Below are 22,304 nucleotides of genomic sequence, written 5' to 3'. Positions count from 1 at the left end.
TAAGTCGTCCTCTGAAGATGTCTCCTTTGCAGACATTTTGGAGATCCTCAGGCAGAGAGGTGGCTGGCCCACCGGTACCCCATCTGATGAGGAGTCAGTGTACCTGAAGGCTTTCGGGTCTCAACCCTCAGCTTCATGGGTGTCTCCTCCATTTGACGAATTACTGGATCTTGTGAGTCAGAAAAGATGGCAGACTCCTGATGACATGGAACTGGTCCACAGGAGGCCGAATAAATTTCTTTCCGCCCATAAAGACAAAGAATTTTTATCCAAGGGCTTACCTGTTGATGCCATGGTGGTGGCAGCCACTAAGAAGGAGCTAGCAGAGATTTCTTCTTCTATCCATCCACCCAGTAAGGAATCCTGAATGATGGATACGTACGGGAAGCGTATCTTCTCTTCAGCGGCTTTTGCACTCTGATCGCTGAACTATCTGTCACATTTTACGAGACTTCAGAGAGATCTCCTAAAGGAGTTAGGAGATACTCTTCAGGGTACCACTACTGAAGCAGACTCATCTACAGTGTCAGCTCAGTTGGCTACTCTCACATCCATTGTTAACTCTTGCATGCAGCTGATCTCGTACGCTGCTGATGGTGCGAGTAGGGCAGCAGGTTCAGAAGTCTCCTTAAAGAGACATTCCTGGATGCGTCTATGCAACTTTGATGAGCCTTTCAAGTCTACATTCATCAATGCCCCCATGGGCGGATCCTCTCTTTTTGGACCCAAGGTGAAAGATACCCTCACCAGGTGTGAACAGGAAGGAAAGACTCTCTCTCTGTGGGAGTCTGTTTTACCGTTCCTTCTAGACTTTACCCTAAAGGTCAGAAGAGAGGTAAAATGTGGTTAAAATGTGGTTCAAGAAGTCACAGAGACCTTTCCAGGATACAAAAGGTGATTCCTCCTTCAGAAGCAGGGGGGGAGGAAATAATGGTAGACGTCGCCCTAGAGGCAGGGGAGGCCCACAAGATCAGGGAGGTCGCGATTCCTTTCGGGACCGTCCCTATCAGCATTTCTGATGTGGAACACGACTGTGTGTCTCTGGAGCCGGTCGGGTGTCGCCTGTCCTTGTACCCAGAAGCCTGGCTAAATCTCACTCGAAAAAAGTGGGTACAAGACATTATCACCAGAGGTTATTCTGTACCATTTTCCCTTCCACCACACTCTCCCAAAAGGATCCCAGATGTACCACCCAATCACAGGGATCAAGCGGCTATAGAGATAAAAAAGCTGCTATTAAAAAGAGTCATCCAAAAGGTCCCAGCAGACCAGACAGGATTTGGAACGTACTCCAGGTTTTATTTAGTTCCAAAAAGAACAGGAGACTGGAGACCCATCCTAGACCTCAGCAGGTTAAATGAGTATGTAAAGAAGTCCAAGTTCCGAATGGTCACTCTACAATCCGTACTCCCTCTGTTAGGAAAAGACAGTTGGATGTGCTCAATAGATCTCCAGGATGCCTACTACCACATAATGATGGACAAAGCATCAAGAAGCTACCTATGCTTCCGGCTGGGAGCCAATCGTTACCAGTTTTGGGTGCTGCCCATTTGGTCTTACCACAGCCCCCCGGGTGTACACTAAGTGCGTGGCAGTAGTCACAGCTCATTTGAGGCGTCAGGGAATCCAAGTCTTTCCATACCTGGACGATTTGGCTCCTGACCGCACCACCAGGCATTGTCTAGTTCAATCGAGAGATTCCACAATCAAGCTCTGTTCCCAGTTTGGGAATCTCTATAAACTGGGAAAAATCCTCAACTTTGCCCACTCAATCTATAACATTTATAGGAGCAAATACAGACAAGGGTTCTATGACAGCCAGACTACCTACAGATAGAATAGAGAATCTTGCGCAGCAAATTTACAGAATACTTCCCCTTCGAAGAGTCAAAGCGAAGGTGGTGTTGCAGCTTCTCGGAACTATGGCCTTGACTATAACCTTAGTATCTTTAGCAAGACTACATATGATGATCCTCCAGTGGCTCCTGTCATCCCAGTGGTCCTTTCAGCAGTTGCCTCTACATCACCAGATTCTGATCACAAATTCTTGCAAAAAGGATCTACGCTGGTGGATTCAACCAGGTCATCTTACCAGAGGGACTCCCTTTGTACCGCACCAACCCATTGCCACTGTGTCCACAGATGCCTCCCAGATAGGGTGGGGGGGGCATTATCTTGGCAGGACTGTCCAAGGCACATGGCAAGATCAGGAGGCCTATCTACATATCAGTGTCCTAGAGATGAGAGCGGTGCTGCTAGCATTGCAAGCATTTCACGACTTTCTCCCTCTAGGGATGATAGCTATCCAGACTGAAAACATGTCGGTGGTTTGGTATCTAAACAATCAAGGGGGATCCAGATCATACCCCTTATGTTGAGAGGCCCTGCGAGTTTGGAATTGGGCGATTTCTTCCCAACGCTTTCTTATTGCAACGCACATCCCGGGGACTTCCAACGTGATAGTGGACAAGCTAAGCAGGGCAATATTGTTACCTCACGAATGGTCCTTGAACCAGAAGGTAGCCAACCTGATCTTCCACAAGTGGGAACAACCCTGCTGCGATCTCTTTGCCAACCCCATCAACACCAAATGCAGCACCTTTTTCTCCCTCATTCCCCCCCTCCGGGAGAGTCTCCAAGAGCTGCACCCGTCCATGATTGGCCCCTGGGACTCCTTTATGCTTTTCCTCCTTTTCCACTCATTCCCAAGGTCATACAGAAAACAATGTTGTTGGGAAGCAATGTGATCCTCATCACCCCTTACTGGCCACATCAGATTTGGTTCCCTTTTCTCAAGCCTCACCTGTTAGACTATCCATGGACTCTGGACCCAGTGCCAGACCTCCTGAGACGCATGTCAGGTTCTCTTCACCCCAGTCTCCACACTCTCAAACTGACAGCATGGCTGCTCCAGTTCCATCACTAGTCAGGCTTCATGATCTGTCTCCAGCTGTAACCCATATTATTACCTCTTCTCACAAGCCTTCGACTGGAAAATTGTATCACAGTAAATGGAAGAGATTTTCTATGTGGGCACACAACAGAGAAGTTGATCCATTTACAATTCCCATTACTATTGTTTTAGAGTTCCTTTCAGAACTCTTTCATCAGGATTCAGCGACTGCTACACTCCGAGTTCAGCTAGCAGCATTATCTAATTTTCATGCAGGGATTAATGATTCCAGTCTTATGTCTCACAAACTGCAAATTTTTTCTTAGGGGTTCCATGATGTTAAGACCTCCTGTGCAAGACCCCATTCCTCCCTGGGACCTGAATCTAGTCCTGTCTAGATTTAGTTTGCCACCCTTTGAACCAGCCCATAGTTGTCAGTTGAAATTCCTGTATTGGAAGACACTTTTTCTGGTGGCAATAACCTCAGCCAGACGAGTTTCTGAACTACAAGCCCTATCAGTTAAACCTCCATATTTAATTTTTCACAAAGACAGGGTTTCTCTCCGGACCAATCCTTCCTTTATTCCTAAGGTCTGTTCTCAATTTCACTTAAACTAAACAACTGAATTGCCAGTGTTCTTCCCTAATCACACCAGTAAAGCAGAGTATACATTCCACCAATTGGATGTGCATAGGCAACTGTGTTTCTATAGCCACAAGACCAAAGGATTTAGAAAATCAGAACAGCTGTTCGGTTCTTTTGCTGAGGCGAGAATGGGCTTGCCAGTCTCCAAGGTCACACTAGCGAACTGGATCTCTAGTTGTATTTCCTTTATTTACACTTCTCAGGGAAAGGAGTTACCCTTTAATGTCAAAGTGCATTCTACCAGTTCCTTTTCTACCTCTGCTGCCTTCCAAGCCAGGACACCTATTGATAATAAGCAGCAACATGGGCTACCCCTCATACCTTCATTTCCCATTATAAATTGGATTTAACTTCCAGGGTTAGAGCCTTGTTTGGTTCCACAGTACTCAGGAGTATTTTCCAGTGAGCCACCCATACAAGATGCTAGGGACGCTGTCCCACATGTAATAATGGAGGCGAGATAGGACTACATAACATAAAGAAGTTATGTACTCACCATAACGGTCCATGTATGTAGTCCATCTCGCCGAACATTATTACAAACCCACCCACCAGCCCCCTTCCTGGAGGATCTGGAAACAGTTTTTCCTTTTCTACAGTGGTTTATACCATAGGGGCGCCTTTATTACAGTTTATTCTTCCAGACCTTTGTTCCTTTTACCTGTCTTATTCTTATATTTTTTATGTTACCTTCTAGTATATAGTGGAGCTTTTCTCCTCGGGCCTCTGCTGAAAATGGACATGTATCCAGCCAGACTAGCCCGGTCAACAAATGTAAAATAAAATAAATAAAATAAATTATAGACTAGTAGCAAACAAGATCTGGGGAATGTGCTCATGCACCATGGGATACCTCCTAGCCACGAACCAATCAGAAGTTTTCAGGCTTTCTAAGCGGCCGAGTCAGAGCCGAGGATCGGCTCCAAATCCACACATAATAATGTTCGGTGAGATGGACTACATACATGGAACGTTATGGTGAGTATTAGATTTGTAACTACGTATTGCAGAAATATCAATATAGTCAGGGACATTATTAATTCCAATTGGAATACTTTATTAGCCAATGATGAACTGTCTTAAATTCTTGCACCTAAATGTTAATTTTCGTATCGTAGGGGAAGTACCCTTGGGTCATACTTTAATCACTATAAGTATGGTAATAGTGGCCAACATTTGGATCAGCAGCTTACACTAACTGGGGATAGATTGGTAGGTTCTTTTCCCTGTAGCCATTGCTCATTTTGCAAGTTTATGCTTAAATCAAAAGAGTTTTCTAGCAAGAGCACAAGCAAAGTATGTGATATAAAATTTTATGCTATTTGTGGGACAGATTGGTTAGTTTATTTACCTACGTGCTCTTGCTCATCATTTTATATAGACCAAACATCTCACCCATTATGAATACGCATATCTGAGCACTTTAGTGATATCCGAAACTAACGGACATCCAGTGCTCTATATAAACATGTGGTCACACACAGTTCAGCTAGATTTACTTTTATGGTATTGATAAGATACAGGGGGATAGAACAAATAAATTAGGATGGCATGGTTTATTAAACAAAAAAGAAATAAGCTGGATCATAAAATTAGGTGCACCTTTTTCTCTAGGTCTTAATGACCAATTGTAGGTAAGCTAAGGGAATTGAGGCTAATAACATGTGATTTTTATTGTGACAATTAAGCAAGGTATAAATTGTTGTACTGATGTTTGTGTATTTGTCACTGAGGAAGGCAGGTTTGCCGAAACCGGTCTGTTTTTGTTGGTGTTGCCACAGTAAACACTGAAGTATTTGGTGCTGGCCTCTTTTTTGCATTTGTATTGAAGTATTTTGGCCGTTTGCACCAGCCATACTTGCGAGGGTTGCTTCATTGATCAAAAGTCTTGTCCCAGATGATACAGGGATCTGTAGGCTCGTTGTAATGTTTTTTGGCAGATGCCTTGAATAACACCCAGGCCAATCAGGAAGGTCCTACACAGGCACTCACTGCCCAGTCTGAGACAGTCAAGAATTAATGCCCTCTGCGACTTTTCTCATCAAATGCAAAATATAAGAACAAATTCCAAGTAGTCACTTATGACGCAGTTATCAGGCTGTCTGGAGATCATCAGTCTCCAGGAAATTATGTCACTATTGTCCTTCTCTCACCAGGAGTAGAACAGAATCATTAATCCCAAGATGACTATTGAGAGGTAGGATGTAAGCTCTCCAGTAATTGGTGGTTTTGGACCAGAAGTTGCAGATTTTAATGTTACAAAGGAAAACATGGGTTAATATCCAAAAAGTTACAGTGTACACTAAGCAGTTCGATATGAAAGAGGAAGTAACTCAAGGTTTAGCAATCTAAGTTGCGAGCCACAAATTTTAAAAGAGCAAGATAGATTGGATAGGGGTGGGCACTTAGTATTCTGGCTCTAAGAAATACAGTGGGATGGCCAATACATTTAAATGGGTAAAGGGGAGTAACTTCTCTAAATGATAATTGTTTACTGACAATAACCATTGAAAGAGGAGAGGGCAAGAAGTATGTGGTCAGATTAACTTAAGGGGCAGGCAACTAGGAAAAAGTTAATTTCTGCGTGACTGACAAGAGACGCAGCTGTGGTCTCTTTCCTTGTTCAAATATACAATTGAAAGCAGACCACAGTTAAAACACAGCTTAATGAAAATACACCACTCTCCACAAAATAGAAGAAGGCAATTAAACAGTATAAACTACAAGAATGCAGTATGAGAAAAGCAAAGTAACTTCCCTTGTGACAGTCTATGGCAGAGTCTGAGTGGGCTTTTCCAGTAAAGCTTTGAAATGTTTTAGTTTACACCTTCAATGCAAGGTTTACTTTGTAGCTCCACCATCAGTTCATTGATAATGAACCTTAAATGACCTGCTGTAATTTCTGTGCAACTCACAAGAGTTTCTTTCCTAGTTTAAATTTGCATATGAAAGCAAAATACAATTAAAACACATTATAATGAAAGTACACCACAATTTACAAAATAGAAGGCAAGGAAGCAATGCAAATTACAAGAAAGCAATATAAGGAAAGTAAACTAACCTTTCCATCACTGCAGTCAGTGGCAGAGCTTTAGTGAGCTTTTCCTGTAGCCTTGAAATATTTTATTTTACCCCTTAAGGAAGGTTTAGTTTCTAGCTTGTCCCTCAGTTCACTGGTAATTAACCTTAGTTGACCTGTTCTAAAGCAGTTTTATTCTTTTTTATAGGTCGAAAGAGGAAGTCCAAAGAGTTGCTTTCTTTTTCTGGGTACAGTTCTCTGTGAAGTTAATTGGGTCAGTGTGCTTAGTGATGCATGGAATGCCCAGCCCAACCAAAACACACGAGCTATGGTTGTCTGCCTTCTCTTCATGATGGTCTTTTTGGCAAAAGAGGATGTACTTCTAAGCAAATCTGTAAGTTTAAGTATTTTAAATTTTGTTATTTATTATCACAACAAATTTTTCAATTTATATTTTCCAGCATAATTCAGAAAGTAAGATGTCAGCTATATGAATTGTTTCCAGTCTGAAACCCAGGGATGTAGATGTATAGTGTTTGTAATATGGAATGTGTATATCGATAACTGCATGATAACTTGCAAGGAAAAGTGCAGTGATACATCCTTATTTTTTATTTGCAGTGATGCATCCATATTTTTTAACAGTCTTAACAGACAAAATGTCTTTTTTAACTTGTTTCTTTTATTTCACAGTTTCTTTTACTCTTGTATTCCTGTAACCAGCAGTTTATGCAGCAGGACCTCATTTGCAGTTCTTAGCAAATGTGAGACTAAAGATAAGAAAAGGGGGGATGTTTAACAAGTCAGAGATTGTCATACCTCAGCATATTCTTAGGTACAGCAATCTCATAGTGTGAGTAGCAGAAGTGGGGGGGGGGGTCACAGCCTCCCACATTAGGGAGTGCAGGGAATTCATCCAACTGCAGAAATTATGTGATTGTATTAAAGCAAGTTTTGAGATACACTGCTTCTGTGTTCCAGTTGTGCTATTCCCTCATCAGTCATGAATGTATTTGCTCACCTACCACTGGGGAGTCCTATGAGAACCAACTAAAAGTACCTTGTCACTCGGGCAGTGGTGGCAGGGCTTTGTGCTCTGTCTGGAAGCTAATGCTGCCAGTGAGGGCATTTATGTTAGGCTCTAAGGTCATCCGTCATGGCTGACAGGAGCTTACTTATCAGTATAAGGGCCTACAATGCCCTCTCCAGGTATGTGTATGCTTCCTCCCACTTGCTGACAAGGGCTTCTTTCACTGACTTAGTAAACCTAAACCTACCTATATACCTGGTCCTGCCTGTGTTTTGGTGCCTGCAAACCTTTGCTTCCATGGTGGCAAATAGATGACCCGAACCGTCATTCCCTTCTCCCTAGATGGATAAGTCAGCATTGACTATTCACTCCCATCCTGCCCCACCTGACTCTTCCATCATCCAACCTACTATTCATGTTCAGGTGGTCTGCATCATAGTTAGAGCTTTATATTGTTATGCCAATACACAAAGCTTTTTAACAGTTTAGCAATTTTTTGGTCATAAGGTTGCAGATGGCAAATCACATAATGGGTCTATATCACCACATCGAATGGTGATAAGTCCGAATGCCCTTTGTTCGAATCTAAAAGTCCGAAAACCCTAAACAGCGAACTCATGGAATAGTGATTTTTTTTTCCAGGGAAAAAAAAAATCGCTGCTTCCTGAAAAAAAAATCACAACTTTAAAACAAACTGAAGTGGGGGGCTTCGCCTCCACACCCCCCTACTTAAATATACCAACTCTGAGATCGCACTACAGTGGAGTAAATAGCAAAGCCCTGAAGACGGCCCACCAAATTTTTTCTCTGGCAAAAAAAATCGATGTTCCGTAACTTTGCTGTTTAGGGCTTTTGGACTTTTTGGTTCGAACAAAGGCCGTTCAAACTTATCACCATTTGATGTGGTGATATAGACCCTCACATAATGTGTTCCCAAGTCTAAATTTTAAGTACAATATTAATTCTAATGTGTTATATAACATATTAATTCTAATGTGTTATGTAAACCCTTGGCCAGTCTAGATGTTAAAAATATGACTGAAATGAATGACTTTTCAGACAGAGAGCTGAAAAGATTATGAAAAGAGTTAGTAAGCCTATTAAATTTACTGTTTAACTTATCTTTTAATTTAGCAACTTTACATGATGACTAAAGGTAGGCAGTTGTGTATCCGGTTTATAATAGTAAGCAGTAGATTCCAAGGTCACAAACTACAGGCTAAGAAATTTGCCTTCTTATATTGGCAAATGTATAGAAAGGTTTGCTTTGACAGTCCTTCCAAATACTCTAAGAGTGTTTGAAATATGTAATATAAACCATCATGGTACCTGTCAAAAAGTATAATCAGAAAAGAGTGTGTAGTTTGACATGAAGCAAGGAATCTCTCACAGTTCTTTATTAGGACCCTAATAGTTTCATCTTTGTGTTGCAGACATAGTTCCAAGCAACTTTCCATTCTTCACTCTGTAAGTGGAAGACGTTAAGATAAAAAAAACAATCATTTGCCCTGAGGACTATGAAAATCTGTTAAAAAAAAAAAAACATGAATAGTGTGGCTCTTTAAGTCTTTTTAAGCAGTTGAAAATTTATTATTAAGACCTGAACCATTGTACTAAGGAAAATTAGAACAGATTGAACTTCTATGTTAGAAAATGGCAAAACCTGAGTAGGTAGAAGAATAGAAGGCTGTGAGAATATTGTTAAAGGGAAATCCAAGTACTGATTCTCATATTTATGAGTTACTTAAAGATTTGCTTAACAGTTTTAAAATAATTAGATGTGTGTTAAGATTTTTCAAGTCTAGTGGCTAAAATGTGCAGTATACAGAAGGGCAAAATATTAAAAAGAAAAAGAATTCAAAAATTTCTGACAGTGAAGTTGGAGAATATTATATTAAGTAGTTGACCACTTTATTCACAGGGAACACCACTTTACAGTTATAAGCATAAAGTATTTCATATAATCATGTAAAGAATATAATATAGTGTTCCTTCTAGGGTGCATTTGAACAGCACTTTCTAGCATATAGCCATTCAAAAATTCATTTGCCAAGCATTTGCAATTAAGTTACAATACCAGAAAGAAAGAAAGAAGTCATCTCCAAACCCTAGCCTGTTTTTATCAACTTATTTTTCTATTAACTGACAAAAATATGGAAGCTGAACTGCATTAGAAAAAAAACAGCCTTATACTATCCATTTCAGTTTCAGAATTTAAGTTCCTAGAGTCCATTTTGCTACAGTCTTCTCTATGAGGCTCATAGCCAGTTTTAGATCTTGTTTTTTCAGACAGTATTAATTTTACATCATCATCTAAAGCTCATACCAAGTGTTTTGACTTTCAAGTAGTTGTTTTTTTTTAAGCTGACATTGTAAGATCTAGCAAGATTTCTTGCATTCTTCTTAGGTTTTTTATTCTAATTTTACCTGTCATAAGTAAAGATCCAGTAGCATTAACCTTACCTGGGCAGATTGTTCACATATTTCTTGCAAGTCTTGCTTTACTGAAGCTGACATGGGGCATTTACATAGCATCTCTGTGTCACACCTTCAGTAGCATGGATTTACTATATTACTGTGAAAAATATTTTACCAAGTCTGGTTGGAGTGTAAAAATACTAAAATTGACATTGCCTACTAAAAATATTCAAGATCTGGTAGCATACCCAGGGACTATTATTGCTTTTCCCTACATTCTTGCAGTTATGGATATACATAGAGCTCTTTCCTACTACATCATGCCACATTTGTTAGTCTTGTATATTTTCATTCCACAAAGTACCGTTTAAAGACACTAGTAACTGTATGCCTCTGGTTTTATTCCTGCCTTGTATCAAATCATTGTTGTACCCACAACAGCCAGTCCCATCTACTGACTTTGCATAATTTCAGTTTTCTTAAAGATAGCGATAATAAAGCAACAATTTGTCTAGGAAAGATATGTCCCTGTGTAATTTCTTTAATTTAGTCACACTTTAAAGGAATAGTAATTTGCATTGACTGTTCCCAGTATAGCAGTTTTCAAAGTCTTTTCTTTAGTTCATAAGTTTTAATAACCAGTTATTAGGCATTAAAGACTTCTAAAAACACTGACTCCTTAAAGAATGGATTAAATGTTTTGTTGTCCATCCAGGTATTCTGGCAGCATTTAAATATTGTCAGTGATGCAGCAGATAGTCTTATTTTTAGGAGTAATTTATTTCAAATTCTAGGGATAGCTTGGGTGACAAAATTGTCTCATCTGTTCTTTTATTTTGATTTATACAAAATATAATGTATGTTTAAGTCTACATAGTTGGGAGTATAAATCAATATTTAATTAAGCAAACATTAGTTCATCTCTGAATGCTAGATAAGCCAGTACAGCTTTACCTTAGAATATCTATAACGGATGGTAAACTGAGTCTTATGCATCTGTCCTCTTTGTGAATTATCATTGGATAGACTTAGTTTCTCAAGTTGGGCACCTACATAACTACAAAAAGTGTTAATATATTTTATTGTTGGCCTTATATAGGTTTATTCATCATGTCCATTTATACTCATCTCTTAGCTAGATTGTCTTTAACATTATAACTATCTGTCCTAAGGCTTTGAATTTAATATTGTTGACATGTCTGTCTAAAGGCAAATTTTTAGTTATTGTTATTTCTAAGTCTTTCTATTTATGTGCCTCATCTAAAACCGAATTGTTGAGAATTAGTTATTTTTTTAGGACATGATTCCCAAAAAAAGCATAAGCTGGCATTTGAGTTTACCAAAATTTAAGCCCATCTTGATGTCCTTGTAGAAATGCCCAGTATAGATTTATTTATTATTTCGTAATTATGCTGCTTGACTGCCAAAAAACAGTCTTGTAGTCATCAGCGTATTTAATGACCCAGCAGGAATTCATGACAGAGAAAGTTTAAAAAAATAAGTTTAGCAAGTAGGGGCCCAGGCAAGGTCTTGAGACATTCCGGAAGCATCATGTAGAAATGTGATCCCCATTAATAGTTACAAACAGAGTATACCCAGTTAATCATTGTGAAATCCAGTTGATCAAACAGGGGTTAAACCTATAGTTCAACATATTTTAATTATGGAATGTAACAGTTTGTTATATGCTTTAGCAAGGTCTAAATATATTCCTCCTACTTTTAGCACCATGTTAAGTACAGAGAAACCTCATCATAAAACTAGATTAGATTAGTATGATTTTTAAGAGTGTAAATAAGACTTCTCTCTCAAGTTTTGCTTAGTAAAGATTTCAAACTAATAGGTCTGCAGTTGTGAATCTGTTTTAATCTTTGTTTTGTAAATAAGAGAAAAAGAGAATTTTTTTTCCATGAATGTGGGAAATATAAGATCTAGGGTTTCTTTAATGTTAGTAATTGGAATAGCTAGAATATTATCTAAACCCATAGAAATTGTTTTCCCAATTTTAGGAGGAGATTAATCAATTATCTCAGCTGGAATTGTTGGGCAAATTGATGACAAATATTCAGTGGGAATAACATGGTTTGAAACAGAAGCAAATATTGGTTGGTTTAAATTTGTGAAGTACTTATTCAGTTCCTTAACAACTTTTTTTTTTGGATTATATATTATCATACCATTGATAGTGATTGATCTTATACAGTTTTAAGTGTGGGTTTACCTTGATATATTCATAAAACTATTTTCTTCTTTTGAGAACTACTGGTCAGTTTTGATTATTTGTTTTTCTCCCTGATCATGGATTCTTTGTTTTATATTATTTTATTTTTTTAGTTATTTTATTTAGTTTGGATTTGTTCTTTTTTGTGCCATATATTTTTTACAAATTAAAAATTCATTGTGTTTTATCCCTGCATTTTCTACAAGATCTCTTACTTTTAAACATCTCATAAAACCCTTTCTCCCATCTCAGTTTTGAAGTTATAGCCAGTTTCCCCCTAGCTTCATCGTATTTGGACATCAACCTCTGTAAAAGTTTAAGGCTTGCTGCTAAACCATACAATCTAAATCATAATACTCTCAGCCCCCCTCCCCCCTTGCAGCTGTCAGAAGAGTTAATATATTCCAGACCAACTTTGTTTTTGCCCTGCCCAAATAAATGCAGATGTAGCTTTCCTTCATTAATAAAATATTCTGTACTGTCTGCATCCCTTGTGCCATATCCAAGCAAATTCCCTTCCAATTTTGATAACTTTCCCATTATCATCTCCTAAGCTGACCTCATAGAGCGATCCAGAATATCAGCTAACTTTAAACTAGGTTATGTGATTACATTCCATCAAAAAAGGGTAGTCCACAACTGTTGTCTTCAAGAGAGTATACTTTATCTGTATAAGTCTTGTTTTATATTTGTTAATTTTATAATTTGCTAATCTTCTAAATATATTTAATTCTTAAAAAGTAAGAGCCAAAGGCTGCCCTGGATTTCTGTAACCTGTATCTGTTACCTGGGAATTTGCTTTAACCTTCTTGCAAATGGTTTCATATAAAGAGCAAACAAAAGCAGATAGAGATTGCATCCTTGCCTATTGGTTCTTCCTAAGTTAAACACCTGAGAAAGTTTAGTCCCCATCTGCATTCTAGATATAGCCCTTTAACATATACTGAGTGCAGACATTTTACAAACTCCTCATGAAATTTCAGATGTGAAAAGCTGAGAAAGGTACTGCTAGCTCAGTCTTTCATATGATCTTTCAGCATCCAGACTTGATACTAATAAAGGGTGCTTTTTATAGTGCTGTTTTATATAAATAAGTACTTTTTTTTTTCAAATAATCATGAGTGGCTCTGGAAGGAACAAATTCCATTTGCTCTAAGTCAGTCAGCATGGGAAGTGTTATGGCAAGTCTTTAGCTGTGAGACCAGCAAAAATTTACAGTCATGGTTGAGAATAGATTTTGGGTGTTATGAGTTTATTCAGAGAGGGTCTTTAGCCAAATGAAAATGGCAACAGTAATTGCCTGCCTTCATTTGAGGGGGGGGGGATATCTGAATTAAGCATGTAATTAGCCATGTCTGTGATACTATTCAAAAACACTTCTTAAGCTTCTATGTATTTTTTCAACAGGCAAGCCATGAAGGCAAGTTGATTTACCTTTACCCCATTCAACTTACAGCTGTTGTACTTCCTGTAATTTAAACTCCTTCATTAAAGAGTATGCCTGGATATGTTTTAGCTTTTTCAAAGAGTTCAACTAATTGTTCATTCCTAACTACTTTCATCACATCAGCATCATGTAACTGTTCATAAAATGTAGGAAAACAGTTTAATATAGCTCTAGAAATATAGCTTCTCCTCGGTAAGTGGGTCTTTATTCTATTAACTACTCTAAGTACAGTTTGCTATTTCATCCTTACGCCAGATATTTCTGATTACTACCAGTGACATAAACATCTTAGTTATGCAGATCTCTTAAGTTCAACTTTATGTATCACATTTTTTTCAGTCTTATCCATTTTATCTTTAATGTTGTGTTCTGCACCAATAAGCTTCCTTATAGCATCACATTATTTATTGAGTAACTCAACTTGATATATCAGTTTGCATCATGTAAGTTTTATCTTATCTGAGATAAATTTCCTCCAGAACTTCGCTGAACTGTTTTTATAGCAGATGATTTTTATAGGTTCATAGGTTCATACTAGGCTATCTGCCCTAGGGCATTTATAAGCCTAGCCAGAGTGTGTGTGGCTTTCACCACCCCTTAGGATGAGAATACTATACCCATTAGTTTGCTGTGCCTCTGTCCAGCAGTGATACAGAGATGATTCCTGGGGTAAACCTACAATCTCCCATCCACTCGTCAAGATTTCTCTTGAACAGAGTCAGTGAGGGGCTCTGCCTCACATGGACTGGGATTCTGTTCCATAGTGTAGGGAGTCTCTGGGTGATGAATCTGTCCCTCCAGCACGTCCTATTTATGTCCGTGTTGAGGTTTAAGTCTCTTGCTCTCGTGGCTCTGGTGGATTTGGATTTTTTGAGGTGGAGCACGTCCATTAATTCCGGGTTGGACATGGCCTTGTATGTCAGGCACAGATCACCTCTGAGCAGACGGTATGCGACTGAATAGAGCTGGAGTTTCTTCAGTCGGGCATCGTATGACATATGTTTGAGCCCCTTTATCCTTTTGGTGAGGAACTTTTGGGGTCTTTCCAACTGCTGCAGGTGTCGGGTAAGGTACATTCCGAATGGGGCGTTGTACTCAATCATTGGTCTGATAAGTGAAGAGTACAGGGTACAATGACCTCTCCTGATCTGGATGTGAATCCCTTCATGATCAGGTGGGCAATGTAGAAGGTCTTCCTAACCACTTTGGCAATGTGAGTGTCAAAAGAGAGGTTACTGTCAACTTGGGTCCCCAGGTCCCTGATAACTTCTTCCGTGTTTAATGGATTACCACCTATGTGGTAATTAGGGGTTACCTTGTTTTTCCCAAAGGGTATGACTATACATTTTTTGGCATTTAGCTTAAGGCCATGGCTCTGGCACCAGTTATCCATTTCTATGAGACCTCTCTGGAGGATGTCTGTGTCTGATAGAGTGTCAATTATGGTGCCCAGTTTGCAGTCATCTGCAAATTTTGTCAGCCACAATCCCCCTATGTTTACCTGCACTTCAGAAAAATAAATGCCGAACAAGAGGGGGCCCAGGACTGAGCCCTGTGGGACACCGCTCGTGACCGGCTTAGAGTCTGACATGGCACCAGCAACTCTAACCCTGTGTGTTCTGTCCTTGAGCCAGTTTGCAACCCATCTTGTGACATATGGGTTTACATCTAAGCTGGTGAGCTTTTCTATGATGCCCGAGTGGGGTATTGTGTCGAACGCTTTTGCTAGGTCAAGGTAGGCTGTGTGAACTGCCTTACCCTCATCAATGGCCTTAGTGACTGTTTCAAAAGTCGACTAAGTTCAAGAGGCAGGATCTGCCCTTGACAAAGCCAAATTGGGTAGGATCCAGTGTCTGTAGGTCCCCAATGTCTTTATTTATGAGTTCCATTATGATTCTCTCCATAGCTTTGCAGACAAGGCTCGTCAAGCTTATGGGGCGGTAATTTCCAGGGTCCGTGAGAAGCGCCGCCTTTGTGGAGTGGGACCACAGTTGCCGACGCCATTCTTTGGGCACGTATCCTGTAGTAAGGCTAAGATTAAACAGCAGCCTTATGTGTGGGTTTAGTTCCTCATTGAGTTTGTGTAGCACACAGCCGGGGACACCGTCCGGTCCCATTGATGCTGTGTTTTTGCTTTAGAGAGCAGCTCTCACCTGGGCATCTGAGATGTTTGGGAGGCTAGACTCTTGTGGGATAGATATTTCTCCTTTTGGGGGGAGAGGGGAGAAATTTGCACTGAACCTGTCTGCCAGTATGTTGGCAATGTCTGTGGGTTCAGTGATTTTTATCATTTTGGACTAATTCTGAGCATATCTGGGAGTTTCCACCCAGGTTTCTAACATAGCTAAAGAAGGCTTTATGATTGTCTTTTGTGTCATTAGTGATTTTTTTCTCAAAGTTGGCCTTGGATGATTTTATGAGTGATCGTAGTTTTTTGCTAGTATTGATCAGAGATGCCTTCCCTTTTAGGAATTTTGCTCTGTCATGTAGTAGCTTTCTCCTCTTATTGTAGAGTTTGTTTATGGCTGGGGTCCACCAGACCGGGCGCCTGCCTTTGGTGGAAAGGGTCTTGATTTTATTAGGGATTGCTTGATCCATACATTCCTGGAGGTGCTCGTAGAAGGCATTTGTAAGGGTTTCAGCAGCGTGGGTTGTGGTTTCCACTGGCTCAGGGGCCTTGAAGGATACCACTCCAGTCTTAAGATGTGTGTAGTTTGCTTTTGTGTAGTTCTACACTGTGGTCATTTTTGCTGGGGGTGGGGGCGGGATGTGGATCTCCAGTGAGATTAATTTATGGTCTGATCTCACCATTGAGGGATATACTACCAGTGTGGAGCATTTTGTCCCCATGTTTGTGATGATCAGGTCTAGTATATTTTCTCCTCTTGTGGGAATGGTGACTAGTTGTTCCATAGCATTTGAGTTTATGAACTCAAGGAACCTTTGGGCTAGGGTGTTGGGGCTTGAGTAATGTTCCCAGTCTATGTTTGGGTAGTTGAAGTCACCCAATATGATGGTGTTTGGAGAGACATTCATACTCTCCAGTGTTTTCAGGAAGGCTGTGTGGGTTTCCTGAGTTTGAGAAGGTGGTCTGTAGCATGTTACAAACTGTAGGGCAGTTTTACCTATGGTTAATTGCACCTGGATGGTCTCCGATGCTTCGTGCGTTGCCACTAACCTGGAGGTGAGGGTATCCTTTATGAATATGGATACTCCCCCTCCTTTTGTGGTTCGGTCCGGATTTTGGGGCCGGAACGCATGATATGAGGTATATGAGGTTTATGGAATTAATTCTCAGTCCTTTTGTTTTAAATGATGTCACTGCAAGAGTAATGCTTCAAAACACAACTTGAACTGCTTTTCCTGACAAGATAAAAATGGAATCACTTTCATTTGTCTTGCAAATTATGTCATATCTTGGTACTTTTATAATAATAAGGAACATGATGTGAGAGCTCTCTCTTGGGATGGTGTCCACTCTGTCCTTCAAATAAGTCTGTTACTTAACCACTAAAATGTTGCTATTTGTACATTGTGACCTAAAACCTGCATGAAAAATAGGTATACACTAGTTGTGTGACATGCTTTATACTTTGTACCTCCATCATTCCCACTGTATGTATATATTTACGTATGAAATTTCCAGATGCTTGTGTCTTATTTGCAGGCAAACATAGCTGCACTGTAAGGCAGAAATACTCTTTTACTTACTCATCAAGCTACCATTTTCTGTCATAAATCCACCCTGTCACATCTGTATTCCTCATTAGATCACTGTTGCAGTATTTATTAACATACGGGACTTCTTCTAAGAAGGTCCAGTTCATGGGTGGGGTATGTGGGGCTACTGCAAAGATTCATGTGCTATATGACTATGATACACTTGCTTGAATAGGCAAGTGCTTAAACTACCACTGACTTGATCTCCTATAACTACTCAGCTCCTGTAGCCATACCAAAAACATAACTCTAATCCTAAAACTTCCTTCCTGCTCCCTAAAGTGAACACTCCAACCTTCTTTTTTAAACATGCTATTCCCTTCCCATTGCTAACCTTAAAATCCTCCTCCAGTTAATTGTAGGTTCATAGGTACAGTAAGTACTAGGCTAGTTGCCCTTACAGGCTATTTTAAGCATAACTAATTTCCCTTCAGAGGTGAGAATTAAACCCTGTACCTTGTGTCTGTGTGGTAAGCACCTTAACTGTTATGTTAACCTCCAAGCTCATTAATCCTAAACCCCCTTCCCTCTCTCTCCCCACTACTGCTTACCCAAACTCCTATTCTGCAGTCTATATGAGCTACAAGGTTCTAGAGTCCCTGGCTTTGAGATGATAGTTTTAGAGTGCTTTGAACTTGAGTGCCTGTTATTGAACTATCTTGGAGGGGCTTTCCCCACAGAGACCTTTGCAGTGTCATTGGTGCAACAGGTGCAGAAGGCTGTGGGTTCTATTCCCACACCCGGTAGATCAATTACTGACACCGCAGTGCAGCATAAGGGGACGCTGCACGTCTGAGTGTCATCCTTCAGATGAGACAAAAAACCTGAGATGAAAAACTAAGGCCCCATCTGCTTGAGTTGGTAGCAGCTCAGGTGGATGTAAAAGGTCCCAGTATACTTATCAAAAAGAGTAGCGGAACTTCCTCAATGCCCTGGCCAAATCCCCCCTAATAGTACAAGTACCATTTCCAAACTCTCCTGAAAAAAGGCTACTAACTTAGTGGGACTAACGTGGTCAACAAAGGATAAATAAGTAAATATATAAATCTCACCTTTCTCCAGCTAGCCATCTAAAGCTTAGGATCTTTCCACCTCAAACTGTACATCTGCTATAGGCACACAACAGCACACTGGTATATATATATATATAAGGAACTTTCTTTTGGTTTTTAATTTATGGTCCAGCATGTTAAATACATATGAATTTCCACTAGATGGCAGCTGAATACCACAAAGTGAATTGTTTTGTGTGTATGTATATATATATATATATATATGTGTGTGTGTATATTCTGGTATTTAGTCCCCTATCCTATGAAAGAAATGAATTTATATTAACCCCAAGGAAATTAATTTCACTTGTTTTAATATGTTATAAAATGAAGAGTTTTTAAATGTTGTATAACTGTTTTTTTTAAGTGAATAGGGAAGCACACTTCTACAAAGAAAGTATGCAAAAGGAATTTAATTGAGTTAATTGATTTAAACTGTGTTCATTAATTAAATGATTATGTAGACTATATAAAGGGAATGTAAATGGTAATAAAGTATTCATCTGACGAAGTCTCAATACAGCAGACGAAAACGCAAGGGTTCAATAGCGTTTATGTTTTACGATTGATTTTGTTTAACCTATTCAATTTACTGAGTGTACTGTGGCTTGGTAAATAAACGTTGTTCCAGAAAGAATTTAAATTGCTGTTTTTTTCTCCATTTCTACACTGGTTTGGATTTTTGGAGTTTTTGTTTGCTCACCGCTACAAACTTTTTTCTCCTGAAAAAAGGCTACTAGCCTAGTGGGACTAACGTGGTCAACAAAGGATAAATAAGTAAATATATAAATCTCACCTTTCTCCAGCTAGCCATCTAAAGCTTAGGATCTTTCCACCTCAAACTGTACATCTGCTATAGGCACACAACAGCACACTGGTATAAAAGATATAAAAAGTGGTTTATTTGACTATGCCGTTTTGATAAGTTACCTACACAACTGTACTTTGTTCTGTCTGCTCAAAAGAGGTTCCTCACCTTGCCAATGTAAGTACACCTCTACGCTTCCCTTTTAAACAAAAAGTGGAAACGTTGAATGGCGAAATAAACAAAAAGACCGCTCCTTGAAATTAATATTGTTGGGAGCTGCACCCCTCACACCCCCCCGCTAATTATGTATACCAACTCCGAGATCACACTGCATTGAAGAAAGGGCAAATTTTCCAGCCTTCACTCTCCTGCGATCTTAATAGAGATATCGAGGAATGGCCTTTTCGTTTATTTGGCCGTTCGACATTTCCACTTTTCGTTTATTTAATAGGGACCCCACCTCTACAGCATCCTGAAGGATAAAAAGCAAAGCAAACTGTATGATAATCAAATTTGCTGAATTTTTAATGTTCATGATGTTAGAGATGATTCTTGTAGCAGCTAAAAATGTGACATACTTTTGTGTATATATTCAAAAACTGATACGTCGCAGTGGTGTGGCGGTAGCATTGTTGCCTTACAACAAGAGGTTCTTCAGTTCAACTCTCGGCTGGAATTCCTTCTGTGCGGAGTCTGCATGTCCTCCCTGCATTAATGTGGATTTCTTCCAGGTGCTTCGGTTTCCTCCCACATTACAAAAACATATGTCTGGAGCATTTCTCTCCGGGCCTCCACTGAAAATTGGCTTTGTTCCAAGTCGGACTTTCCTAGTAAACAAATGTTAAATAAATAAATATATTGACTTGGGATAGAAAACCTATTTACATTCCCAGGTGTTAAATGCTGTATATGTAGTGTGTACTTAAGAGATGAGACTCTGGCCATAATATGGTATCTTAATTTAGTAGGTAATTCTTATTCAATATTTCTTCAGCATATGCTAACTGGTCTTGTAAAACTTTCTGGTAAAAAGTAGTAAACATATCCTTAAACCTGCTGCTGAATATTCTTTTACCCAAAACACTCCAAGCCACAAAATAATAACTGAGCAGTAAACTATTTGCTGAATACATTTACAAAAACCGTATTCAAACAATACTTATTGTGTTCCAACATAGAAGAAGCTGCCTGTAAAAGAGCAGAAGAGAGTGATATTTTTATACAACTGAAGTTGCTGCATCATGATGAAAAATGTACATGCTCTACAAAACATAAGTCAAACTCAGTAAAACCACTTCCCACTGTTATTTAAAGACATGAAATTGAAAAATAAAATTGTGATACATAAAGCTAAACTTGAGATTTGTCAAACGAGATTTTGAGGTTACTTCTAGTAATCAGAAATATCTGGCATTAAGGATGAGACAGCAAACAAATTTCAGCTTTCAAATATAGTGCAGATTAGTAACATATTCATTTACAACTATTGTAGTGGTAGACAGAGTCAGAAACTGCTAAAATATAAAGTAATAAATGGAGCCAGGTTTGTTTTTTGAAAAACTAGTGATCAGCACTGATTTGTACAATCAGTAGTGTGTTATAGGTTCATAGGTAGGTACTAGGCTATCTGCCCAAGGGCATTTATAAGCCTAGCCAGAATGTGTCAGCTTTCGCCACCCCATTGATTAATTAACTGAGCCTCTGTCAAGAAGAGCCAATGAAGTGATCCCAGGGGTGTATTTTCTGTTACCCATCCACTCATCAAGGTTTCTCTTGAAGAGTGTTAGTGAGGGGCTCTGCCTAATGTAGTTAGGAATTTTGTTCTAAAGCATGGGAGTCTCTGTGACAGGACTCTATCTATCCCTCCAGCATTTTCTATTTATTGTTGTGGCGAGGTTTAGCTCACTAGAGCGAGTGGCTCGCAGTTACTTGGATTTCTTTAGGTGGAGCATGTCCATCAATTCTGAGTTGGACATGGCTTTGTAATCAGGCAGAGATCACCTCTGAGTAAGCGATATGCCACTGAGTACAGCTGGAGTTTTTCCAGTTGGGCTGCATAGGACATATGTTTGAGGACAGTAATCCTCTTGGTGAGGTACTTTTGTGGTCTTTCCAGCTGTTGGAAGTGTCTTGTGAGGTACATCCCAAATGGGGCATTGTACTCTATGATGGGTCTGACGAGTGACGAGTAGAGGGGCACTATAACCTCTTTATTTCTAGATGAGAACCCTTTAGTAATTAGATGGGCTACATAGAAGGATTTCTTAACTACTTTGGCAATATGATTGTCAAAGGAGAGATTACTATCTACCTGGGTCTCCAGATCTCTTATTACCTCTTCTGTATTAAGGGGGCTACCACCTATGTGGTAATTCATGGGTGGTTTGTTTTTCCCAAACGGGATGACTATGCAGTTTTTGGCATTTAGCTTGAGACCATGACTTTGACACCAGGTGTCCGTCTCAGTAAGGCCCTTTTGGAGAATGTCCGTGTCAGCTGGAGAGTCAGTTATGGCTCCCAGTTTGCAGTCATTGGCGAACTTGGTTAACCATAGTCCTCCTGTGTTTGCCTGTACTTCTGAGAAGTATATGCTGAACAGTAGGGGTCCCAGGACCGAGCCTTGTGGGACACCACTTGTGACTGGTTTAGAGTCAGACCTGGAGCCCGCTATTCTTACCGTGTGAGTTTTGTCTGTAAGCCAGTTGGCAACCCATCTCATGACGTAGAGATTTGTCTTCAGGCTGGTGAGTTTTTCTATAATTACCCAGTGGGGAATGATGTCAAAAGCCTTGGTGAGGTCAAGGTAGGCTGTATGAACTACCTTCCCCTCATCTATGGCCTTGTTGACTGTCTCGAAGAAGTCAACCAGGTTTAGTAGGCATGATCTGCCCTTAACAAAGCCGAACTGGGTCGGGTCAAGTGTTTGGAGGTTCCCAATGTCTTTGTTAATGAGTTCCATGATGATGTGCTCCATAGCCTTGCAGACCAGGCTAGTCAGGGTTATGGGGCAGTAGTTACCAGGGTCAGTTGTGGCCCCTCCTTTGTGGAGC

General features: G+C 39.8%; 1 protein-coding gene across 2 annotated transcripts in view; it reads left to right on the top strand.

Moving 5' to 3' along the window:
- EPG5 (ectopic P-granules autophagy protein 5 homolog) overlaps window positions 1-22,304 on the top strand; it is a 2,535,958-nt gene that overhangs the window by 2,021,561 nt on the left and 492,093 nt on the right. The window contains exon 37 of one of the 2 annotated variants that reach the window (XM_044078183.1): window positions 6,767-6,952. In XM_044078183.1, coding sequence (XP_043934118.1) covers window positions 6,767-6,952 — 186 coding nt within the window. Of the gene's footprint in view, window positions 1-6,766; window positions 6,957-22,304 lie in introns of both variants that reach the window. The other variant, XR_006365599.1, reaches the window with a different exon arrangement.

This window comes from Protopterus annectens, chromosome 1.part1 (genome assembly GCF_019279795.1).
Source record: "Protopterus annectens isolate FY-2018-M chromosome 1.part1, PAN1.0, whole genome shotgun sequence".
Taxonomy (NCBI): Eukaryota; Metazoa; Chordata; order Ceratodontiformes; family Protopteridae; genus Protopterus; species Protopterus annectens.
Note: the sequence above shows the minus strand (reverse complement) of the source record. Positions and strands in the feature narration are given on the sequence as shown.